Source organism: Amborella trichopoda, chromosome 1, assembly GCF_054954075.1.
Source record: "Amborella trichopoda isolate Santa Cruz 75 chromosome 1, AtrichopodaSantaCruz75HAP2 v2.0, whole genome shotgun sequence".
NCBI classification, from domain to species: Eukaryota; Viridiplantae; Streptophyta; class Magnoliopsida; order Amborellales; family Amborellaceae; genus Amborella; species Amborella trichopoda.
In genome coordinates, this window is record NC_142336.1 from 2,607,103 (window position 1) to 2,627,794 (window position 20,692).

Genomic DNA, 20,692 nt, shown 5'->3' on the forward strand with positions numbered 1-20,692 from the left:
GGATTTGTCAAATTTTTGACAGACATTGAATATAAGAAAATGCATCCCCGCCACCCCTGTTAGCATTAGGATGGCTGGGGTGGTGTTGAAGGACTATAGGAGACTTCAGCAGGGTCATTGTTTATGAACCCTAAAGAGTAAATATATTGGTTTAGGGTTCTTAACTCTCTCTCTCTCTCTCTCTCTCTCTCTCTCTCTCTCTCTCATAATGCAGCTCTCCCATTGTGTTTATATATGGGAAGGTTGGCTGTTGAACAAGGGAAGAATAATGGTTACTTCATAATGCAACTTTATGGGAATAGATTCTTCTGTCTCAGTTTAGGAAATAAGGGACTAATTTATTTGCTATTTATGATATCATAAAAGGCTTTTTGGTTATTTTCCACATTTATAGGGGGAACCGTTTGTAGGAGTAACCTATTGGAATTAAAGAATTCGAAATATTGCAAATTCGAAATCAAACAAGGTTTACTGTAACCTGAATTTTGAAATTTTGGATATCAAACGCACACCCTAGGGTGCGTTTACTTGAAGCTGGAAATAAGTTAGAAGTTCTGAAATTAGAATGTCTAATTTCGGATGCCTGGTAATAAAAAATATTGTGTTTGATAACCTGTTTGGCATTTGGGGTTTTCTGTATCATGTATTTGATCGGATCCCTTCTAAAACCTCGAAGTTTTGGAAATTAGTCATTTTTAGTTTGTTCATTAAAAGTATCATCGGATACCTTCTACAATCTCGAAGTTTTGGAAATTAGTCATTTTTAATTTGTTCATTAAAAATTTAAAAGTATCATTAGATCCCTTCTAAAACCTGGAAGTTTTGGAAATTAGTCATTTTTAATTTGTTCATCAAAAGTATCATAACTGAAACAGTGATAATCGGTCCCTTATTGTATGACCAGGCAAATAGAAGCGAGTGTGGTTGTAACCATAAACAATCAAATTAAAATTAAGGTGCACCTCCAAATTTTATTAATAAAATTTTAAACTCTAAAAATGGTTCAAATCAAGTAGATCTAGAAACACATGAAAATCTTGAAAATGAACGGTCCAGATAATGTATTACAAAATACACTATTTTTAGACTGGAAATCTTTTATGGGTGCGGTTTGTATAGAGCCTAGGCTCTAAAGAATCAAATTAAAGCCTATCTTTAAATAATGTCGAGAAATACGGTTTTAATATTGAAAATCTTTGTAATAGCTTTAAAATATATTTTCATCTTTATTTAGCTTCAAAAATAGTGTACATCGACATATCTATAAAAGCTTGAAAATCTTGAAAATTGACGGTGCAAATGCGTTATAAAAACTACTATTTTCAAAACTTGAAATCTATTTTTTTTTCATGTTCATGCATCTTGATGTTGAAATGATCAATTTGAAGATATTTGGGCATCAAAACAACATCTTTCTAATAAAAGTTTTGAGGTAAGCTCAAGTTTGATTGTTTAGAGCCTCAGTTCTATATAAACTTTTTCCATTATACATATATATACACATTTTGATGTCTAGATGATCAATTAAAGGGGGTTTATAACATAAAAACACCATTTAGTAATGGTTTTTGTAGGTGTACCTTAATTCTACCTTTTAAGGTTGCAATTTTATATAAATTTTTTCTAGAGGCTGCCGGAATGAGGCAGAGGGAGACTGCTGAGAACGAGAAGAGAAAGAATGGCTGTACTTGCTTGAGGAGAGAGAGAACTGAGAGCACTGTTTCAAGACTCGACCGTGTTTAAAGACTCGACCGAGTCCATTCTGAGGAAGTTGCCATTGGCTTCGCTGAGCCAAGTTCCAAAGGACAACTCGGCCCTGTTAAAATACGTTAAAAAGCCATTAATTTTGTGAAAATATCATTTATTATTTAGGAAGAAATTTTCGTGTGAATATATGGTTTTATAATTTTTGGGAAGTTTCATTATTGCGTGTTCTTGTTTTGTTTGTTCTTAAGTGTAATCAAATTATTCACTAATTCAGCTTTTATATACTTTTTTTTTTTTTTATGTTTATAGACGTTAACTCATCTATTACTTATTTGGTTTTTTTTTTTTGTGCTGATTATTAATTATTTTTAACAATAGTCTTGCATTTTTATGAATGTTTTTGCCTTTTTTGACATGTTCATTAGTGTCCAAGGCCCGAGCGAGTTTGAAAAAGCTTAGTGAGAGAGAGCAAGAAGCAAAGATAGAGCTCTCTGATGAGGTTAGAGAGAGAGAACTCTCTCATGGATTTCTTTAATACGAAAGTGCTTCGGGAGCTAAAATTAGGCGGTTTAAATCGAAACCGTTTGGTTAGATTGGAAGCGGTCACCGGTTCTGATTTTGGTTGTTTTTGTAGTCCAATTGGATATTTTTTAAAAAAATTAAAAAATATATAAATATAAAAATAAATTTATTTGTAATACGCTTTTGAATGTTTTTCATCATTTTGGTAAAGATTGAAAAATGTTTTGACTATTAATACTTATGTTTATATTTTTCTATATTTTTTGAAAATTTTCAAAAATATATTTGGGCAAAAATCGATTTTTTAAAAAGTTTGGGCGGATGGCTTTTATAAAAAGCATAAATTGATTTTTTAAAATCTATTTTTTTCATAATTCTCAGCTTCATTTGAATGTGTTTTATTTAATCATATTTTAAATATATTTTTCATATTTTTTAGATTTATTTGACAGGCCGAAACTTACCCAGTTAGGCTAGTTGAACCATCAGGTTTATCAGTTACTCGGTACAAGACCTTGACCAGTTTCCGAGACCGATTCGATTTTTCGAACATAGTTAGGTATTTCGGTTCCCTGTGAATATAGGGGTGCCAAACCGTCCTAAAAAAAACCAATAAAGTGCAATTTCAAAGTAGACCTGAACACACTTTTTTTTCTCTCTCTAACTCAAGATTCAAAATATTTCAATTTAAATGAAACTGGCGACCATGTTGTCATCCTTGAATATACCTCCTCTCTCTCTCTCTCTCTCTCTCTAGAAGATCCACATTTGCAGTTTTACGATCATTAAATCTCCATCTCAAACAATGTCATAGCTCTGGAGGAGCCCACAAAACGCGTCTGGTTTAACAATTTAACTAATTTATTCAATAGAAAAGAGAAGAGATGGATTGACAAGTGTTTATTTTGGTTATTATTGCTACTATTGTCTCATCTTCAATGCACACCATTTGGAATGTTGACCTTTGCCTTTGAAGAGAGAGAAAGAGAAGTCAGAGGCGCCCTCATTGTAGAATAAGCCTTCACAAACAAACAAACCAATGGAAACTCAATAAATTTCCTGGTACTTAACCTCTCTCTCTCTATCTCTTTAAATAAGCACCCTAATTCTTGGGAAGCCAGTTATCATCTACGAGGGTTTCTCTCTCTCTCTCTCTCTCTTCATCTCCTTGTCCAAAGTTCAACAGTTTCAGGTATGCTTTTGCAAAAAACACACAATCAATCAATCATCTCTCTCTCTCTCTCTCTCTCTCTCTCTGTCTCTCTCTCTCTCTCATGTCCAAAGTTCAACAGTTTCAGGTATATCTTTACAAAAACATAAAATCATTCAATCACCCATGAACACCTCTCCTCTCACTCTCTCTCTCGCTCTCTCTCTCTCTCTAAAGGCTAAAAATTTCATATTATGAGTGACCAATTCTTTCATAAAAAGCATCATTTCAAAGCGATTCATCAAGAAGCAAACTAAAAATCACCGATATGCATATGTTTGAGAGAGAGAGAGAGAGAGAGAGGAGTTTCAGTCTATTGAAAACAAAAGGGGTTCTTATTATGGGGAAGAGAGAGGGAGAGAGATCTTTCAGTTTTATGTTTACTGCTCGAATGATTTGAGAGTTTTAGACTGATTCTTACACTTCCTCATTCTTAAATTCAATTTTTTATTTGTTGGTAGATGTTAAATTCAATGGTACAATTAAGCATCATTTTCCTTCTATTCTTTCCCCATATCAATACCTGATTCTCTGTCTCGCTCTCTAGATTGAAGCCCGAGCCATGAGTTTGACCGATATCGTCCCTAAGGAAAGCTGCGTCGAAAAACACTTGAGTGATGTCGTTCCTGAGGAAAGCTGCATCGAAAAGTACTGGAATTCTTCTCTTCCTGCTGTGAATTCAATGAAGAGATCGCCATCAGCTGATTCCTTATCATCAAGCATCAATGGAGCAAGGACTTGTGTTTGCTCACCCACAAAACACCCTGGCTCCTTTCGATGCCGGTACCATCGCTCCTCTCTCTCTTCTTCTTCGTCTTCTCCTTCCATGCCTCCCCCTCATCCCAGACACTCAGAATCACAAAAGTCTTCAGTAGAAGCTAAGTGATCCCATGAATTAATTACTATGCACAAAGAGTTGCAGTGATGTGAGTTGGGTGTGCCTCTTTCTAGAGAGTCTTGAGTACAATGCGCACAAAGATTTACTCTCTCTCTCTCTATCTCTCTCTGTGACATTATAATTTCCTTTTTGTGGTTTCAAAAATGTGATAATGATTTGTGTAGATATCAAGTTGAGGAAATTAAGGTTGAGACTTCAGTCTCCTGTAGTTTGTACCTAGAGATCTTGTGAAAAGAACAATAAAAGTATCCCCTTTTGTTTTGTACCCTTCGAGGCCTCTGAAGAAATAGAGAAAAGGGTCCCCTTTCTCTCTCTCTTGGTGCTTTCACGTTTATGATGAATGGCGTCGAATGCAATGCAATGCAATTGTGGTGCAACCTAACACAGATGTGACCGCACACCATGCTTCCAAGAAGCAACAAACATAACTCTCTCTCCTCTCGCTCTCTCTCTCTCTCTCTCTTGCCCTTGTGGTGCAATACAACACAGATGTGACCACACACCGTGCCTCCAAGACCCAACAAACATAAATCTGTCTCTATCACATAATATATGTATACATATATGTTCAAATGGTTAGCAATTTTCAGTAACAATCACACACACACACACACGTACGTGTCCGCAAAAACAGAGGAAGAGGAATGAGAGATGAGCAGCAGAGAGATGAAAGGTTAAGTGGCACTGTGTGAGAAAGAGAGATAGAGAGAGAGAGAGAGAGAAATGCATCAGTTTTGACATGAGAGAATAATATAAAAAGATCAGAAGAACTTGGAGAAGAGAGTCGAAACCGTTTTGTGGATTCTCGGATGCAAGGTGGGGGAGGGGTGTGGTGGAAGGGAGATGCATCCGTTCTAATAGACAGACGGACCAGGTCAGAGAGGGAGAAATGCATCCATTTGAACAACACGAAGAACCAGTTCCGATAGTTCTGCAATATGCACTCTTGAGCAAACCATTTTGAGCATGCAATTCATAAGCAGAGAGCACTTTGGATAGCATAAACACACAACAAAAACAAGAGTTTTCATTAACCAAAAAATTCCAGGCGAATTTCCAAATATACTCAATCCCTATGACCCAACTACCTTTTATTCACCAAAGCATCTCATCTCATCCCTCCTTTCACCACATTTCCCTAGAATTGATCTTTACCCACTAAATGCCTGAACAGTTTCTAAAGTTTTCTTACCATTACTTCTCTCAATCTGCTTCTCTTCATTTATTCTCCCTCTTCGTTGTTTCTCTTCACATGTCAGTCTTTATCTATTTCTCTTCATATTGACCTGTGTATGCTAGACCAACTCGGGACTCACTATCGATTCGGGACCAAAAAACCGAGAACCACCAGAGTCTCCTGCTGATTTTTCATAGTGATTAAATTTTTTCATATAACAAGTTGTGTAGTCTAAGTCTGGCCAAGGGGACTTGGGCTTGGACCCCAGGTTAGTTGGAGCCTGAGTCCGATTTCTCAAACATTGATTAACCTCTCGCCGAGGTCCATCTTATCAAAGCCCAAGATAGTAGAACTAAGTATCCCACAATTATCATTACTTCCTTTTCTACAGAGCAAGCTACCCATATAAACATGCAGAATTCATTTGTATTCTCTGTGTAAAAAGGAATCACATTCCATTATCCACCAAATTCAAAGAACAGTCTATCAAACACTTTACACAGATGCTAATCCCATTCTCACTCGCAAAAGAAGTCGAATCAAGTTGGTTCAATTAATCAGTAAGAATTTGTCTTAGAAAGAGAGGGAATAAGATACAGAATCCTGATATCATAGAGAGAAAGGCAAAGTGGGGTCTCAGTAGCTAGTGAAGGCTTGTTAATCCTCTGACTCACACTCTTAGGAATTGAAGAATCCAATAATGGTTTGATTAATTATCATATATATGTTACATGGATCTCAACTTTAGGAATTGAAGAATCCCACCATGGGTTGATTATTATCATATACATTACATGGATCTCAACTTTATGGAACCCATATCTAATCGAGTATGCGATCCAACTAAGGAAAAACCTCTTGTGGAAAAATTCTATACATCTGCCGTTTCTCAATGCATTTATCATTTAGACAAAGATTCCATTTTTTCCGCTTTCCGGATAGTAAATATGTTCTGGAATATGGAGTGTGAATCAAACCCATGTTTGAATTGAAACTCAGATATTAATTCAAGTTCTACCCTTCTACCCATGACTGAATGATGTATCAAGAAAATATTCAGCATTGGTGTTCATGTATGAGATATCCCTTTCCTTTTTTTTTCTTTTGTCGATTTCTAAAAGTTGAGATCTCTTTACTTTGTGTCACCTAGAAGACACTAGTCCATCAGGTTGGATTCAATGTTTAGTAACTGATGTATACAACATTGATCATTGATTTCTGTCTCCCCCTCATCTGCAAATTTCTCATTGGTTTACTTTTAATTATTATTGCAAAATTATGTTTTTCAGTCATTTGATTTCTGATTGCTTTTCTTCTAATTATTATTGCAAAATTATGTTTTTCAGGCATTTGTGCCCCAAATTGTTTATCACAGGAGAATTATTGTTTGGAGATTTATCGGGATATTATCGTGTTGCGTTTTTTATTATGGACTTAAGGAATACGTGCTAGGACTTTAAAATATCATAGTAATGTGTCATTTACTATGAAAATGTTAAACATTTCCTAACTGATAAAGTTGACAGTAATTTCTCATATAACTTGCACATTCACCATCCATTCCTTGCAAATTGCTCGCAGTCTGCAAATTTTAGAGCTATTTTTTACGTAATGACACATTTCTTCTCAAATTCAAATTGATGAATTTTGCTTTTAGATTAGATACATGGTATTATCAGGAAAGTTTTTTCTAAGACAATGCCTTAAATCACAATAAAATTAAATCGATTTTACAGAGATATTATCGGAGTTATTATTTGACATTAGAACTGCGATAAAATAAAGATAAGTTCGATTCATCATAAATAATTGCCAGTAAGGTCAGAAAAACTAATTTTCATAAAAGCAAGAAAAGAAACAAGTGATGAAAAAAAAAAAAAATTTAATAAAATGCATAAAACATATGGAATCATATCACGAAATAAATTCAGAGTTAATTTTAATGAAGAAAACTAAATTTCATTATAAAAGAAAACACAGAAAACCTATGTTCTACATCATTTCCATGCCCACTTCAAAGTCACCATCCTCAACTAAAAATCCATAGATTAATAAGCAATGGGGCAAAACCCACAGAAAACCTCTACCCATTATAGAGCATAAACCACGACCTTCTCCTGAAAACCTAAAATTCCTTTCCTCACATAAATCAAGACTAAACCAAACAAAAACTAACATAAAAAAAAGCAAAAAATACCAAAAGACCCATAAAAATGAAAACTCACTTACAAGCCGACTGGCTTTCTCTAATCTCCTCTTCCTCTTCAATCAATTTCTCCTTTAATGTATCCTTCTCTTGATCTTGAGCTTTTTGTGAACCAGTCAATCTAGCAAGCATCACAAATGTAACTCCCCCCAAAACATTATTCAAGCACCTCAAAAGCACAACACTGGCCTTGAAACCGGCAGGCGGAAGCCCTTTTGCCAACAAAAACTCAACTCCATTAAGGGTCTGATACCTAAAATTACTGCTAAACCCCATATGGAGAGCCCACGTATAAGCATTTAACAAAGTGGGTGGTGGCTTATTTGGGGTCTCAAAATTTGGGTCCATTTTCTTCCTCGCTGAAATCAAGCCATTGGACAGGGTAGTCCCAACCAATCCGGCCACAAATCCGACAGCCGAGAACACAAATCCTTTGTAAACAAAGGTACCCATTCTTGACAAGAGGCCAAAGCCGCCTGGTTCGAACATATGGCTTGGTGGGCAAGAGGAAAACAGCCCGGGAAGAGCTTGAGAGCTAGAGAGAGAAGATGGGGCCAAAAGATACATAAGAGTGAAGTTCAGGATCGACCCAACAACCAGAGTCGAGAACACTAAATCGAGCTCGTTGAGGCCGAAGTTGGGTCGAGAAGCCATGTCTCCAAGGACACAGGCTGAGACACCAACAAGCTCCTCCATCAAAACTTTGAAGGGGAACTGAGGATCTGCCTCTACTCTGCATTTCCAGCCATGGAGGAAGAGAGATAACAGCCCTTTTGGCTTGGGATCAGGGTTTTCAGAGAAATGGTGATCGTGGTCACCTGGGTTTTGGCCGCCACCGCCACCTCCATTGCCGGAAAATCGAGGGGGGTCCCCGGAATCGCCGCCTGCTAATGTGGGCTCCTGAGAAGATCTAGAGAGGGAAAGTGAGATGTGGCCGGTAGGTCTAGAGAGAGAAAAGGAGTAAGGTTTAGAGAGAGAAAGTGGGAGGCGAGGGATCGGGGTGGAGGGGAAATGGTGCGGGGTGGAGGTGGAGCAGCGGAGCTGAGCCATGGTGGTGGCGTCAGATCCTCCGGTGAAAAGCAAGGTTTGTTTTAGAGAGAGAAAGTAAGAGAGAGAGTGTGTGTAAATGGGGATCTAAGGTGGTTTTGAATAGTTTTATAGTGCTCGCGGAACGTGTCGTGGGGCGTGTTGAGATTCTTATTTTGGTTTTTTGGGTGGGAGGAGAGAGAAAGTTTTGTTATTAAAACTGACTAAAATAGCCCCAGCTCTTTAAGGGATTTATCTCTCTCTAAACAAAAATTACCCCTTTCTGCAAGCTTCTCTCTCTAAAAAAAATTACCCCTTTCTGCAATCTCTCTCTCTCTAAAAAATGGTTTCTAATGGGAGGAGAGAGAAAACCTTGTTACCAAAAAGATGACTAAAATACACCCTAAGATTGTTAAGCTCTCTCTCTCTCTAAAAAAAATCACCTCTTTCTTCACGCTTTTTCTCTCTAAAAAAAAATGGCCTCTTTCTATAAATTAAAAAAAAGAAAAAAAAACTACTCTCTTTCAAAGTAGTCTTTTCCTCACCAAAAATAATATTTTCCTCACCAAAAATAATATTTTCCTCACGAAACAAGAGTGTACAAGGGGTGGCAATGGGTTTGGGTCCGAGTCCGGACCCGAACAAAAAATATAGTGTGGCCTCAAACTCAAATCCAAACTGAAACCTGAACTTGAACAGTGTTCGGGTCTAAAATTTGGACTCGGACTCAACCTGTGGGGTTCAATTTTTAAACCCATACCTAAACTCGGATTAAGTCTACCCTTCGGGTCCTCGGTCACATCTGGGTCCATTACCACCCATTGAGATAGAACATATTGCCCCTACTCACTCTAGAATTTAGTCAATAGAAGATGACTCCTCTTTAGCAAAACAAGAAGAAAAAACTTAAATTGAACCCTAGGTCTTGTGCACCTAATCTCTCCATAATTTATAACTTTGATGTTGTAAAATCTTCAAATTACGCATCTACTTCTTGACTACTATGGAGGTGAGTAAAAACAAAGGATTTTAAGCTTTAAAAATGTTGTATTTTATAATGCGTTGTCTCGTCTATTTTTAAGTCTCCACAAATATGTAAGTTCCATATTATTTTTTAAGAACATCAAATATCACAATCAGAGGTATAAATAGATTTTTGAGCTATTATATTTTTAAGTGTCCACAAATCTACAATAAAATCTTCAAATTAATCATCTACTTATTGATTACTGTGGAGATGAGAAAAAAAAATAGGATTTTAAGCTTTAAAAATACTGTATATTATAATGTGTTATCTAGATCGTTTATTTTTAAATGTCTATAAATCTGCTAGATCCACACTATTTTTAAGAACATTAAATATCACAATCAGATGTAGAAATAGATTTCTGAGCTATTATATTTTTAAATGTCCACAGAAAGATCTTCACTACTTTTAAAAGAACATTAAATATCACAATCAAATGTGGAAATATATTTCTTAGCTGCTACAAGGATTTGCATATTGTAACTGCATTTTTCAATAAGATTTTATGTTTTGTCAATAAGGCCTAGGCTTTATAGAAACTGTGTTTGTAAAAGAAAAGGCAAGTTTCCTCTTATTACCTTCCCCCGTATTTCTCTTTCATCTTTTTTCTATGCTAAGTCTATAATTGTGTCGGGTGGGATCCGAGTCGACTACGATTGCTATTTATTGAGGTGAGATTCATGCATATCGTGTTGATGCAGACCAAGACCCGACCCAAACCTTGAACGAATCTAAATTGGGGCATGATTCGAACCCGATCCATTGGATCAAATAATCAAACAAAAATAAACTTTTAGTTCCAAAACTTACTGACCAACTTTCAACCCAACCCAATTACCATCCTTCTTAGAGATCTACTTCTTTGGTTTTTAAGACGTGGTATTCTGATGAAAGATATGGCCGATAATTGGTTAAAAAGATAAAGGGGGTGGAATAGATATTTGGAACTAATTCAAGGGTAAAGTAGTAATCGTAGCATTTGTGGGTTCGTGGTATTTGTATTGTTGGAAAACACGTGTAATTTAATGCACAAATAAGTTGTGTGAATCGCAGCCTTTGGCTGCATCCGGATTTCATTTTGGTAGGAAGGAGAGAGAGAAACCGTCTCTTTCTATTTTGGAAAAAGTTCATAGAAGGCGGCACGAATCTAGGGAGGCATGTTCCGTGGCCGTAGACCCGACCCGGGCCATGTATAGGTTTACAAATTGGACCCGGTGGGTTAGGTCTAAGTCCAAGTCCAAATTTTGGACTTGAAGACTATTCGGATTTGGGTTCAGGTTTGGTAATATTTTTTCTAGTCCCAATATATGAAATATATTTAAATGTAATTAAATACGTAGATATTTTAATTTTTTGAGTCGAGTGAATAGGTCTGGTTAGGGTTTGGGTCCAGGTCCATATTATGTTTTTGGGTCTTGGTCCAAGTCCCATATCATTTTTTTAGGTCCAGGTCCATCAGGTCTGGGTCAGGTCTCCTATCATTTTCTTAGGTCTAGGTCCAGCAGGTCTGGGTCAGGTCTCATATCATTTTGTCGGGTCTAAGTTCGAGTCCGACTGGACCTAGACCCAACCCGTTGCTACCTTTATAAGAATTTTCGATTATTTGAGGTCGGTTACATGAATCTAGATCTATCATCCTGCTATATCAAAGCCCATACCCAAATGTAGAATTAAAATGTACCTCAAAAATCCATTTTGACATCAAATAGCTATAAATTATTGACCCCTTCATCTAATAGAGATGAATGGTCTCATAGTAAACAAACCCTTTATTTGGAGGGCATCTAATAGAGATGAATGGTCTCATAGTACACAAACCCTTTATTTGGAGGGCAGTAAGAGTGAGAAATTTGCACTTCAGATTGCTCTCGTACTAGACAATGAGAAAGGGCCATTTTCAATTCTCTCTCTCTTTATCTATTTGTGCTGCTTTCGCTTGCTTGTAAGCATGGGGTGGCTATGAGGCGGCTAGACCATGTCAACATTAGGGTTGTTAATGGGTTGGGCCAGAAAAATAAATTTTGGGCCTAGTCCATTATCTTACCTAGGAAGCCCAAACCCGAAAAATAGGGCCACGGATTTTATACATGTAGGAAAAGTTTTCATTTTAAAGCTAATGAAAAACTTCGGGCTTGGCGTGAATTAGGTATGGGCTCGTAGGAGCTTGGTACAAGAAATACACCGGGCTTAATAAAGCCCGGCCCGAATTGGGCTGGCCAGAACCCAACCCAAACTAAAACTGGTTCGAAAGCCTATATATCGCCCTTACCCATTAACACCCTAGTCAGTCGTTTTGGGCCTTTTTTTTACATTTAGGGGCGTTTGGGAATCTATTACGTACACCATAGTGATGAAATCCATGTTTAATGAGTTCATCAAACTGCTACGCTCTTCTTTTACCAAAAAAAATCCTCTATCTCCTGTCATAATCTAACTGCTACGCTCTTCTCTTGCCAAAAAATATCCTCTATCTCTCGTCATTTTCCCTCTCTCTGGTTCACATCCTCTCTTACTCTACTGTACACATCTATTTCTATTTTCTCTCCTTAAATTTCAATTGTGAAATCTATTACGCATAGCATAGCGAAATCCATGCTTAATGGGTAATATAAGCTCTTCTATTCCTATTTTCTCTCCTTAAACTCCATTTGTGAAGTAAAAAAATATCCTCTATCTCTCATCATTCTCCTCTCTCTGGTTCACATCTTCGCCTACTCTACTGTGGACATCTATTTCTATTTTCTCTCCTTAAGTTTCACTTGTGAAATCTATTACGCCTAGCATATCGAAATCCATGCTTAATGGGTAATATAAGCTCTTCTCTTGCCAAAAAAATCCTCTCCTGCCCTTCTCCCTCTCTCCTATGAACATCCATTCTTCCATCATTCTCCTTCTCTCCTATCACTCTCTTCTTCCCATGTTGTGCGTATATCCATTTCTATATTCTTATACATCCATTTCTATATCCTCTATGCACATGTTGTGCATATCCATTTCTATATTCTCCTACACACATCCATTTTTTACCTCCCTCTATCCTAATTTGGGTATCCTAATTTGGGTTGTAGACCTCATCTGAACGTAAGTCAATTTGGGTATCCTAATTTGGGGTGTAGACCTCATCTGAACGTAAGTCTTTTGATAAAAAATGATTTTTTGATAAATTATGTTTTATAATGATTTTTTGATAAATTATATTTGATAAATTATAATGATTACGAAATCTTTTGAAAAAAAATAAGATATTTTTGGGATTAAGGTTTAGATCGAGACAAAAAAAGTGATAAAAATATATTTTATTTAAATTATAATGGTTACTCTTTTGAAAAACAAAAAGATTTTTTGGGATTACAGTTTAGATACAGATAAATAAGTAATAAATTACTTACAATATATTAGTTGTATTTTTGTTTTCACATTGACGTCCTCCAATATCTTAATCTAATTTTTTAAATATTTTACCATTTCACAATAAATGTTTTTTAAAATACATCACCATTTACTATTTAAACTATAAATTAACCTTATTTAAAGGTTATGACTAAAAGAGTTCACTCAATGTTTATGACAAATATTAATTCACTCTATTAAGTTATTATTCTTTGAGACATGACAAACAGGGTATAGTCATGCTATCTATACATATGCATTTCAATATTAAATGGGAATCTCTACAAAAAGACCAGTTATCTTTTGTGAATGGAGGTCACAATCATTCTCAAATATTAGATGTCAAATTGAATGGCTTGAGGTGAGTCATGAAGTGAATTTTGTTTTTTGAAATTTTATATTTATTCAATGACACTAGTACAACACCTATTTTGGAATGGTGTGATGATGACTTTAATTCCACATTTGAGCAGAATTTTGTAACAAAAAAGAAAGAAGTGATAATTTATAGGCAAGTGTGGGTAAAATGTTGGTAATGCATGTCCCATATTTCTTCTAGACATAGCCTAGTAATGTATTTCCCAGGTTGCAATCCATTTACAGGTAATATATTATGCAGTAATATATTATGCCAGTAATAGATTTCACAGACAATATATTTTCAGCTATCCAAACAACCCCTTAAGATTGGGTTGTATGAAGCTGAATTGGCCACTATACCTAACAAATGGGTCGGGTTGCCCACCAATCCATTGGTATCACTTGACCTGGGCCTAACCTAAGTCTAGATAGAAATCTAATTTTTGGACCTAGGAGGTTGGGTTTTAGTACAACTAAATAGGTTGGTTGAAGTAGTTGGATCCACACACTAATAATATATGTAGGTTGGTTGAATTCCTTGGGTCCACACACATCTCTAAAAAAATTTATAAAAAAATACCCCTATAAACATCAAAATTATATAAATAACAGCTTGTTTGAAAATTTTGAAAGTGGCACACTTATAATTTAAAGGGGAAGTATAAATATATTCATTTTTAATAATTTAAAAATATCAAATATTTTTGACAACCTTATTCATACTATTTTTGTTTATTGTTTACTTTTTTCTAATTAGGACTGAGATCATCATGGGCATCATAAATCCACTTGCTAGATGTGTGCTACCGTGAAGTTTTAAACTCATGGGGACCATTGCAGTTCTGAAAGAACCGTGATGGCCTTTTAACTCATGGGAACCATGAAGGTTCTAAAAAAACCATATGGTTTTTAAACTCATGGGAACCATCGGCCTCTTGGTGAAGCTTTAAACCATCACAGACCTATTGGGCCCATGATGACTTTCACTTTCATAACTGTATTTGAGGTAAGAAAAAGATGAACAATTAAAAGTTGGGCACGAATGAAGTTTTTTAAAAACAGGGTATTTTTTTATTTGGGTGTGGTTTAGAGCCTCTTTTCAAATAGTGTCGAGAAATATGGTTTCAGTATTTGAAAGTTTTGTGATAGCCTTAAATTATATTTTCATCTTTAGTTATAAAATTTAAAGCTTAAAAAATAGTGTTGAGCGAGCAGATCTATGAAAATTTAAAGATCTTGAAAATTGACGGTTCAAAATGCATTACAATATGCACTATTTTCAAAACTTGAAATCCATTTTTTTTTCTCATGTCCATGCATGTATCTTGATGTCGAGATGATCAATTTGATGATATTTGGGCATCAAAACAACCTGTTCTAAAAAAAGTTTTGAGGTAGGCTTTAACTTGATTGTTTAGAGCCTAGGCTCTATATAAACTTTCCCCTTTTTAGTTTTTGTAAAAGAAAAGGAATTCTTTTGATAATTTCCCTAATTTAAATTACTTTTATAATTCAATGATCATTCAAAAGCAAAAGGACATTACTTAACCCAATGGGACCCAACCCATTTCGAACCATTGATTGGGGTGGCAATGGGTTGGGTGTCTTGATAAGGACCTCTTGGCCCGAAACTAAAAATTAGAGCCAAGGCCAACCCGGTTCGACCAGCCCGACCGCCTTTATTTTTTATTTATTATTATTACTATTTTAATTTTTTGGTTTGCCTCACGCCCGACCTTGATAGAGATAGTGCTGGTCAATTTTCAAACGTCAAAAGATTTCCTACTTTCGTGGGAGTATACTATCCATTTATATCCTCGGGCAAAACTTACTCTAAGTATATCTTTTTTATCAAAGATTTTGGTGATATAATCTCTAGCATAGGCAAACGACTCAAAACAAAATAAAAAAAAACTCACTCTTCAAGTGCCTAAAAAAAAAATCATCCCAAGATTGAACTAGAACCATCCAATTTTTTTAAGAAAAATGACCTAGATGTTTATGAACTCAAAATCTAACTTTGAAAATAACCATTTAGTTGTAATTAGATGGATACCAATCTTCAAATAAAAAAAAATTTGTCCCAAGTTAGTGTTTTGCCTAGGGAAGTAAACGTATAGCACTCCCGAAGAAGCATAGTATGGGCTCTTTTCACATAGTATGGTCTCTTTTCACAAGCTCTCACTCTCTCTCTCTCTTTCTTTGAATTAGTCTTCACTATATTACAAAGTAGTAGGTGAGGGTATTCCCTCCATTTGAGAATATGGAATATTTGAGGGTATTCCCTCCATTTGAGAATATGGAAATCTTTGTTTGTTAGTTCCATAACCCATATCGACCAAAATAACCTCAAGTTGTTTTGTCATTGCCCTTAAAGACTGATGTATAAAAGCTTCTCTTGTCATCTCAGTAGAGTCTCTTATATTAACAAGCAAAAAGATAACATGAAATAGGAAAGTGATAAAAGAAATATTTAGCCTTCTGGATATAGGTCAAAAGCACTCCTAGTTGTCATATATAAAACGCCGTAGTTCTGAATGTGCTATATATCGGTGATTGTTTATGAAGAGACCATTTAACTTTGTACATGGAGGTCACAATTATTCTTGTCCCTTCAATTTTAAAATGAGTGGTTGTAAGAGTGTCATTGAATAGATACAAAGTTTGAAAAAGAAATTGAAAAAATTCGTGACTCACCCCAAACCATTCAATTTGACATCTAAAGAGTCGTAATGATTATGACTTTCATGTACAAATGATAAATAGTCTTTTTGTAGACATTCCCTATTTATCATGCTTAAAATCTAATTTTATTTTTTATTTGACATGTTAAGAGCAAGAAGGGAGCCTATCTAGGATGATATAGTGAGGCACCAGCCCCCCTGACTCTAGATACCCTGACCTCGTTCTTATATCATTGAGAGATGGTATATTATCTCAACTGTTTTTTGTTTTTATTGTTATTATTTTGGTTTTATTTTCTCCGTGCATCAGTTGGTATCAGAACCCTAAGATCACTTATCTAGTTATGGAGAGCTTCGATCAAAGATTTGATAGAATCAAAGAAAACCTAGTAAAGAGTATTAGCAAAGCAATAGAACAATGTCTGCGAAATATATTTCATAAATTGCAATCAGAACCAAATGAACAAGAATATGTCGAAGTAGATCTCAATACAACAGACGAAGACGATAACCCCAATGTGTAATAAATTTTGAAAATCAATTATGAAGAGGAAAATATGTATAATGCAGTATTTAAAATCTAACGAAGTGAGTCTAAAGGAGAAATCAAGATTGAGCTCGAGATAATTATGTTCTACTTCGAGAAAAGCATGAAGAATTCGATGAATCGGCTTAATGAAGAAAATTAAAGAAAAAATGTCAAGGTGTATGGTGGGAATACATCACCAACTTTCGAGAAAGCCTCTAAAATATTAGAGGTCTATAAGTTCGAGGTCAACCTTCTCCCAACCTGGAAAGAATGATGTAAATAAAAATTTTTGGGGTGATTTTTTGTAAGTTGGAGTTTATTTATTTATTTATTATTTTTAATTGTGAATATGAAGAGAACTAGGATAAGGATAAAGTTAAGTAAGAAGAGGAGGGAATTTTTTTTAAGTTTTGTTAAGTGGGAAATTTTATGGAGATTTAAAAAGGGTTTAAATAGATTTAGTGAGAGATTTAAGGGGATTTAAATATGAGAAAGATATGGGATTTAGATATAAGAAGGTAAGTTTTGGATTTATCAGAGGTTGAAGGGATGGAAAATAGGGATGGCAGTGAGGTTAATAGAGAGAAATTAGGAAGATGGGAAAAGTTCACTCATGTGAGAGAGAGACGGTTTTTTTACTTATTCGTTTTGAAATTTATTTAAAGGGAGATATGTTTTCATTGAAAACGATCAGATAATGATTAGTGAATAAGAGTTGAATAAAATTGATCTTGTGATAAGATCTTTCTGGGGTGGATTCTCTTGAGAGAGAGTATATTTTCTCAACCATTTTATGTTTTTATTGTTATTATTCCAGCTTTATTTTCTCCCCACATCAATAGACCAAGCTCAAAGTTCAAAAGAAACTTTTTCGAATTTTGTGACACATTATCAGATTTCACATCGGATAGTTATGAATAATTGTGACCTCTTTGTACAAAATGTAAATAGTCTCATTGTATACAGTCTATTTAAACTGAACTACTAACCTCAATATAATTTACTTTTGCATCCACCTCAAGTAAGCAAATAACTTGTTTAGGATGAAAAAAATTCTAGATAGAAAAACTATCTCAAATGTTAGAGAGAAATTATCTCAAATTTCATATTTTTACATAGAGAAATCTCTAGAAATTATGAAGCCTTGAGAAAGAATGAAGGGATGGGAAAAAACATGAGTTTATACATTGGGGTACTTTCATCTTAAAAAAAATCTCCTTTCTCACTTGAGGGGATAGATGGAGAAATAACTAATATTGAACTCAGTGGTATGGTTTAAAAAGCATTCAAACCAACCATGCCTAAAAAGTATGGTTGGGATAGTATCTATAATTTTCTCTTTTTAAAAATTTTGTGAGACTCTCAATACTCGACTTTATACAGCTAAGAATAATCATGATTTTATTATGCAAAAACAAACAATCTCTTAATATACAATCCTTAGAAGAATATATTTTTGCCTATGTGAAGATGCATTACATGATGCATGTTCACACTACAAGGCAAGCCCTATAGGTTGTAGTGGATACCTATGATGCAAAAGACACGTGTTAAGACCTTAATGGTCAAGAAAGTTTATTTAATCTATGGACAAAACAGTATTACATGGCTAGATCCACTCAGGGATATAACATAGAATCAACTTCACATAATACTTCCACTTTTTAAAAGGCTAAGGTATTTGGATCGTCAAATGATTATGTTCTCCAGCCATAGAAATTTTTTATGTTTTTTTATTTATTATGTGTTCCAGCCATAGATTTTTTATTATTATTATGTGGTTCAGTTATATTTTTTTGTCCTGGAGTAAAATGTAGCCTTTTTCTGTTACATTAATAGAGGTTTATTACAAGGCGATTTCATACACGATATGGTTTGCATAAGGTTGCAACTTTAAATAATCAAAAAAAAATGCAACACCAAAATTTATCATATGATGTAATTTTGGTCTTGAAATTTCTTAAGATGACCTGAGAATCTATTTTCATCTCTATTTTCATATCCGCATTATATATGCCTCAACATCAGTGTTTTAAGCATGCCTTAAAAGCAGTGTTTTAAGCACCACTAAAGACTATTCAATTTTTTGATAGTCACACAAAAGGGCTTAGTAACTCAAAATTCATATATTTTTTCTGAATTTTTTAAATAGTGCAACAAAAGTTTACAATAAAAAATTCCTTCTAAGTAGGTTTTTTGCCCGAGGGAGTATGTATGTGTACAATATACTCCTAGAGGAGTACAATGTATGCCTAAGTGAACTCCCAGTACATTGTTAATTCCTAGGAACCTTTTCATGCATCTTGGTTCTTAGTTGGAAAGTTAAACAACAGATGAATGTGGAATTTCAAGTGAAGTCCAATTTGAGACCAACTTTCTCTTTATTCAAGTGCTTAAAATAATGTTTATGCTTCTAATGTGCAATGATTGTATGTAGTTTATTGACTTCTAATCTCTCCACCATCTTATAAGGGCATAAACATAATTTTGATGGCTACACATAAAAATGGAGTATGTTAATGCCTCACAACAAATAATAGTCCATTTTATTCAAATTGCTCAACTATAGGACATTTGTAGAAAAATAAAAGAAAGCGGTCAAATACAAAAGGAAAAAGTTACATATAGATATAACCTTATTTATTGAAATAAAGTTGCAATATTCTACATCAACAAAACTAATAGTGCATATTTGACCGTTATCTTAGGAAAAAGTGCCAATTGTCATAAAATATATGTCAAATCTACACATTCTATATTAAATATATTGTACTTTGGCAATGTATATTGAATAATCATGAGCATTTTGTTTTTTTAGGCAAAATAACAATGGGTTCGTTCAATATTGCACAAGACCAAACCCTACATGTGTACTATGGCGCACGACATGACCCAGTTTTGGATTCACTAAATATGTTGACATTTTATGACTATGAATTGTTCACAAAATGGTGAGATGTATAACATATTTGGAGACTTCAGATTTTATGAGTGAAAATAGATTTTTAGTTATAGTAGTTATGGCTGTAGAGCTGTGAATTCAGCAATCATTATAAAGTCCCGGCCTTGATTTCAATGTTCACTTGAATTTAGTAGAAATGAAACTCAAGGTGTCGTATTGTCGCGCCAGTCATACCGACCACCTATGCCTAGAGCCTATTCCTCATACACTCTTCTTCTTTTTTTTGAGTACATTAGTGAGGAATACAGACTCCTACTCACTTTTAAAAATAATTAAAAGTTTTCGAATGCGTCGGTGGGAATGAAAACCTAACCTTATAACTGAAGCTCAAGTAATGCTACAACCACGAACCTCTATCTCATTCCCACAAAAGCTATCTTAATCTCACCAGAATACATACGAAGGCGTGTTTGTTTAGGGGAAGTCTAGGCTTTAGTAGGAAGAAGGTTTCAGGGAGAAAAATAAAAATACTCCCTAGCCCCCTGTTAGAGCCGAAATGTATCTATTATATTTGGGAAATTTATCAATATATATTTATAAGATAAGAACATAGAGCTCAGGCTCTAAACAATAAAATTAGAGCTTATATCAAAAATTTAACTAGAAGACGTTGTTTTAATGCACAAATATCCTCAAATTGATCATCTCAACAACAAGAAGCATAGACCTGAGAAAAAAATGGATTTCAAATTTTGAAAATAGTGTTTTTTGTAACGCATTTTATAGATCGTTACAAAAATGTTAAATTTGTAACCCTATCCAAAGACACCTCACGTTTTGTCTACTATTCCAAGTCAAAATAATGCGATATTTTGATTGGTATTTTAATAGAAATTCCAAATATACAAGTAAAATTTTGAAACAAAAAATTTCTATAAAATGTCAATCTTGGATTGTACCTCATAAACATCAAAAAACGATTGTTCCGACATACCCCTTCAATTGATCCTCTCAACCTCAAAATATATGGATATAAAATAAATTTAATTTTATG

General features: G+C 34.7%; 1 protein-coding gene across 1 annotated transcript; it reads right to left on the reverse strand.

The window, feature by feature from the left end:
- Positions 1-7,451: 7,451 nt before the first annotated feature.
- LOC18427040 (protein RETICULATA-RELATED 3, chloroplastic) lies at positions 7,452-8,898 on the reverse strand. The gene has a single exon (XM_006836098.4). It carries the CDS (start codon positions 8,768-8,770, stop codon positions 7,736-7,738), a length of 1,035 nt encoding a protein of 344 aa, XP_006836161.1. The 5' UTR covers positions 8,771-8,898; the 3' UTR covers positions 7,452-7,735.
- Between the last annotated feature and the right edge of the window lie 11,794 nt (positions 8,899-20,692).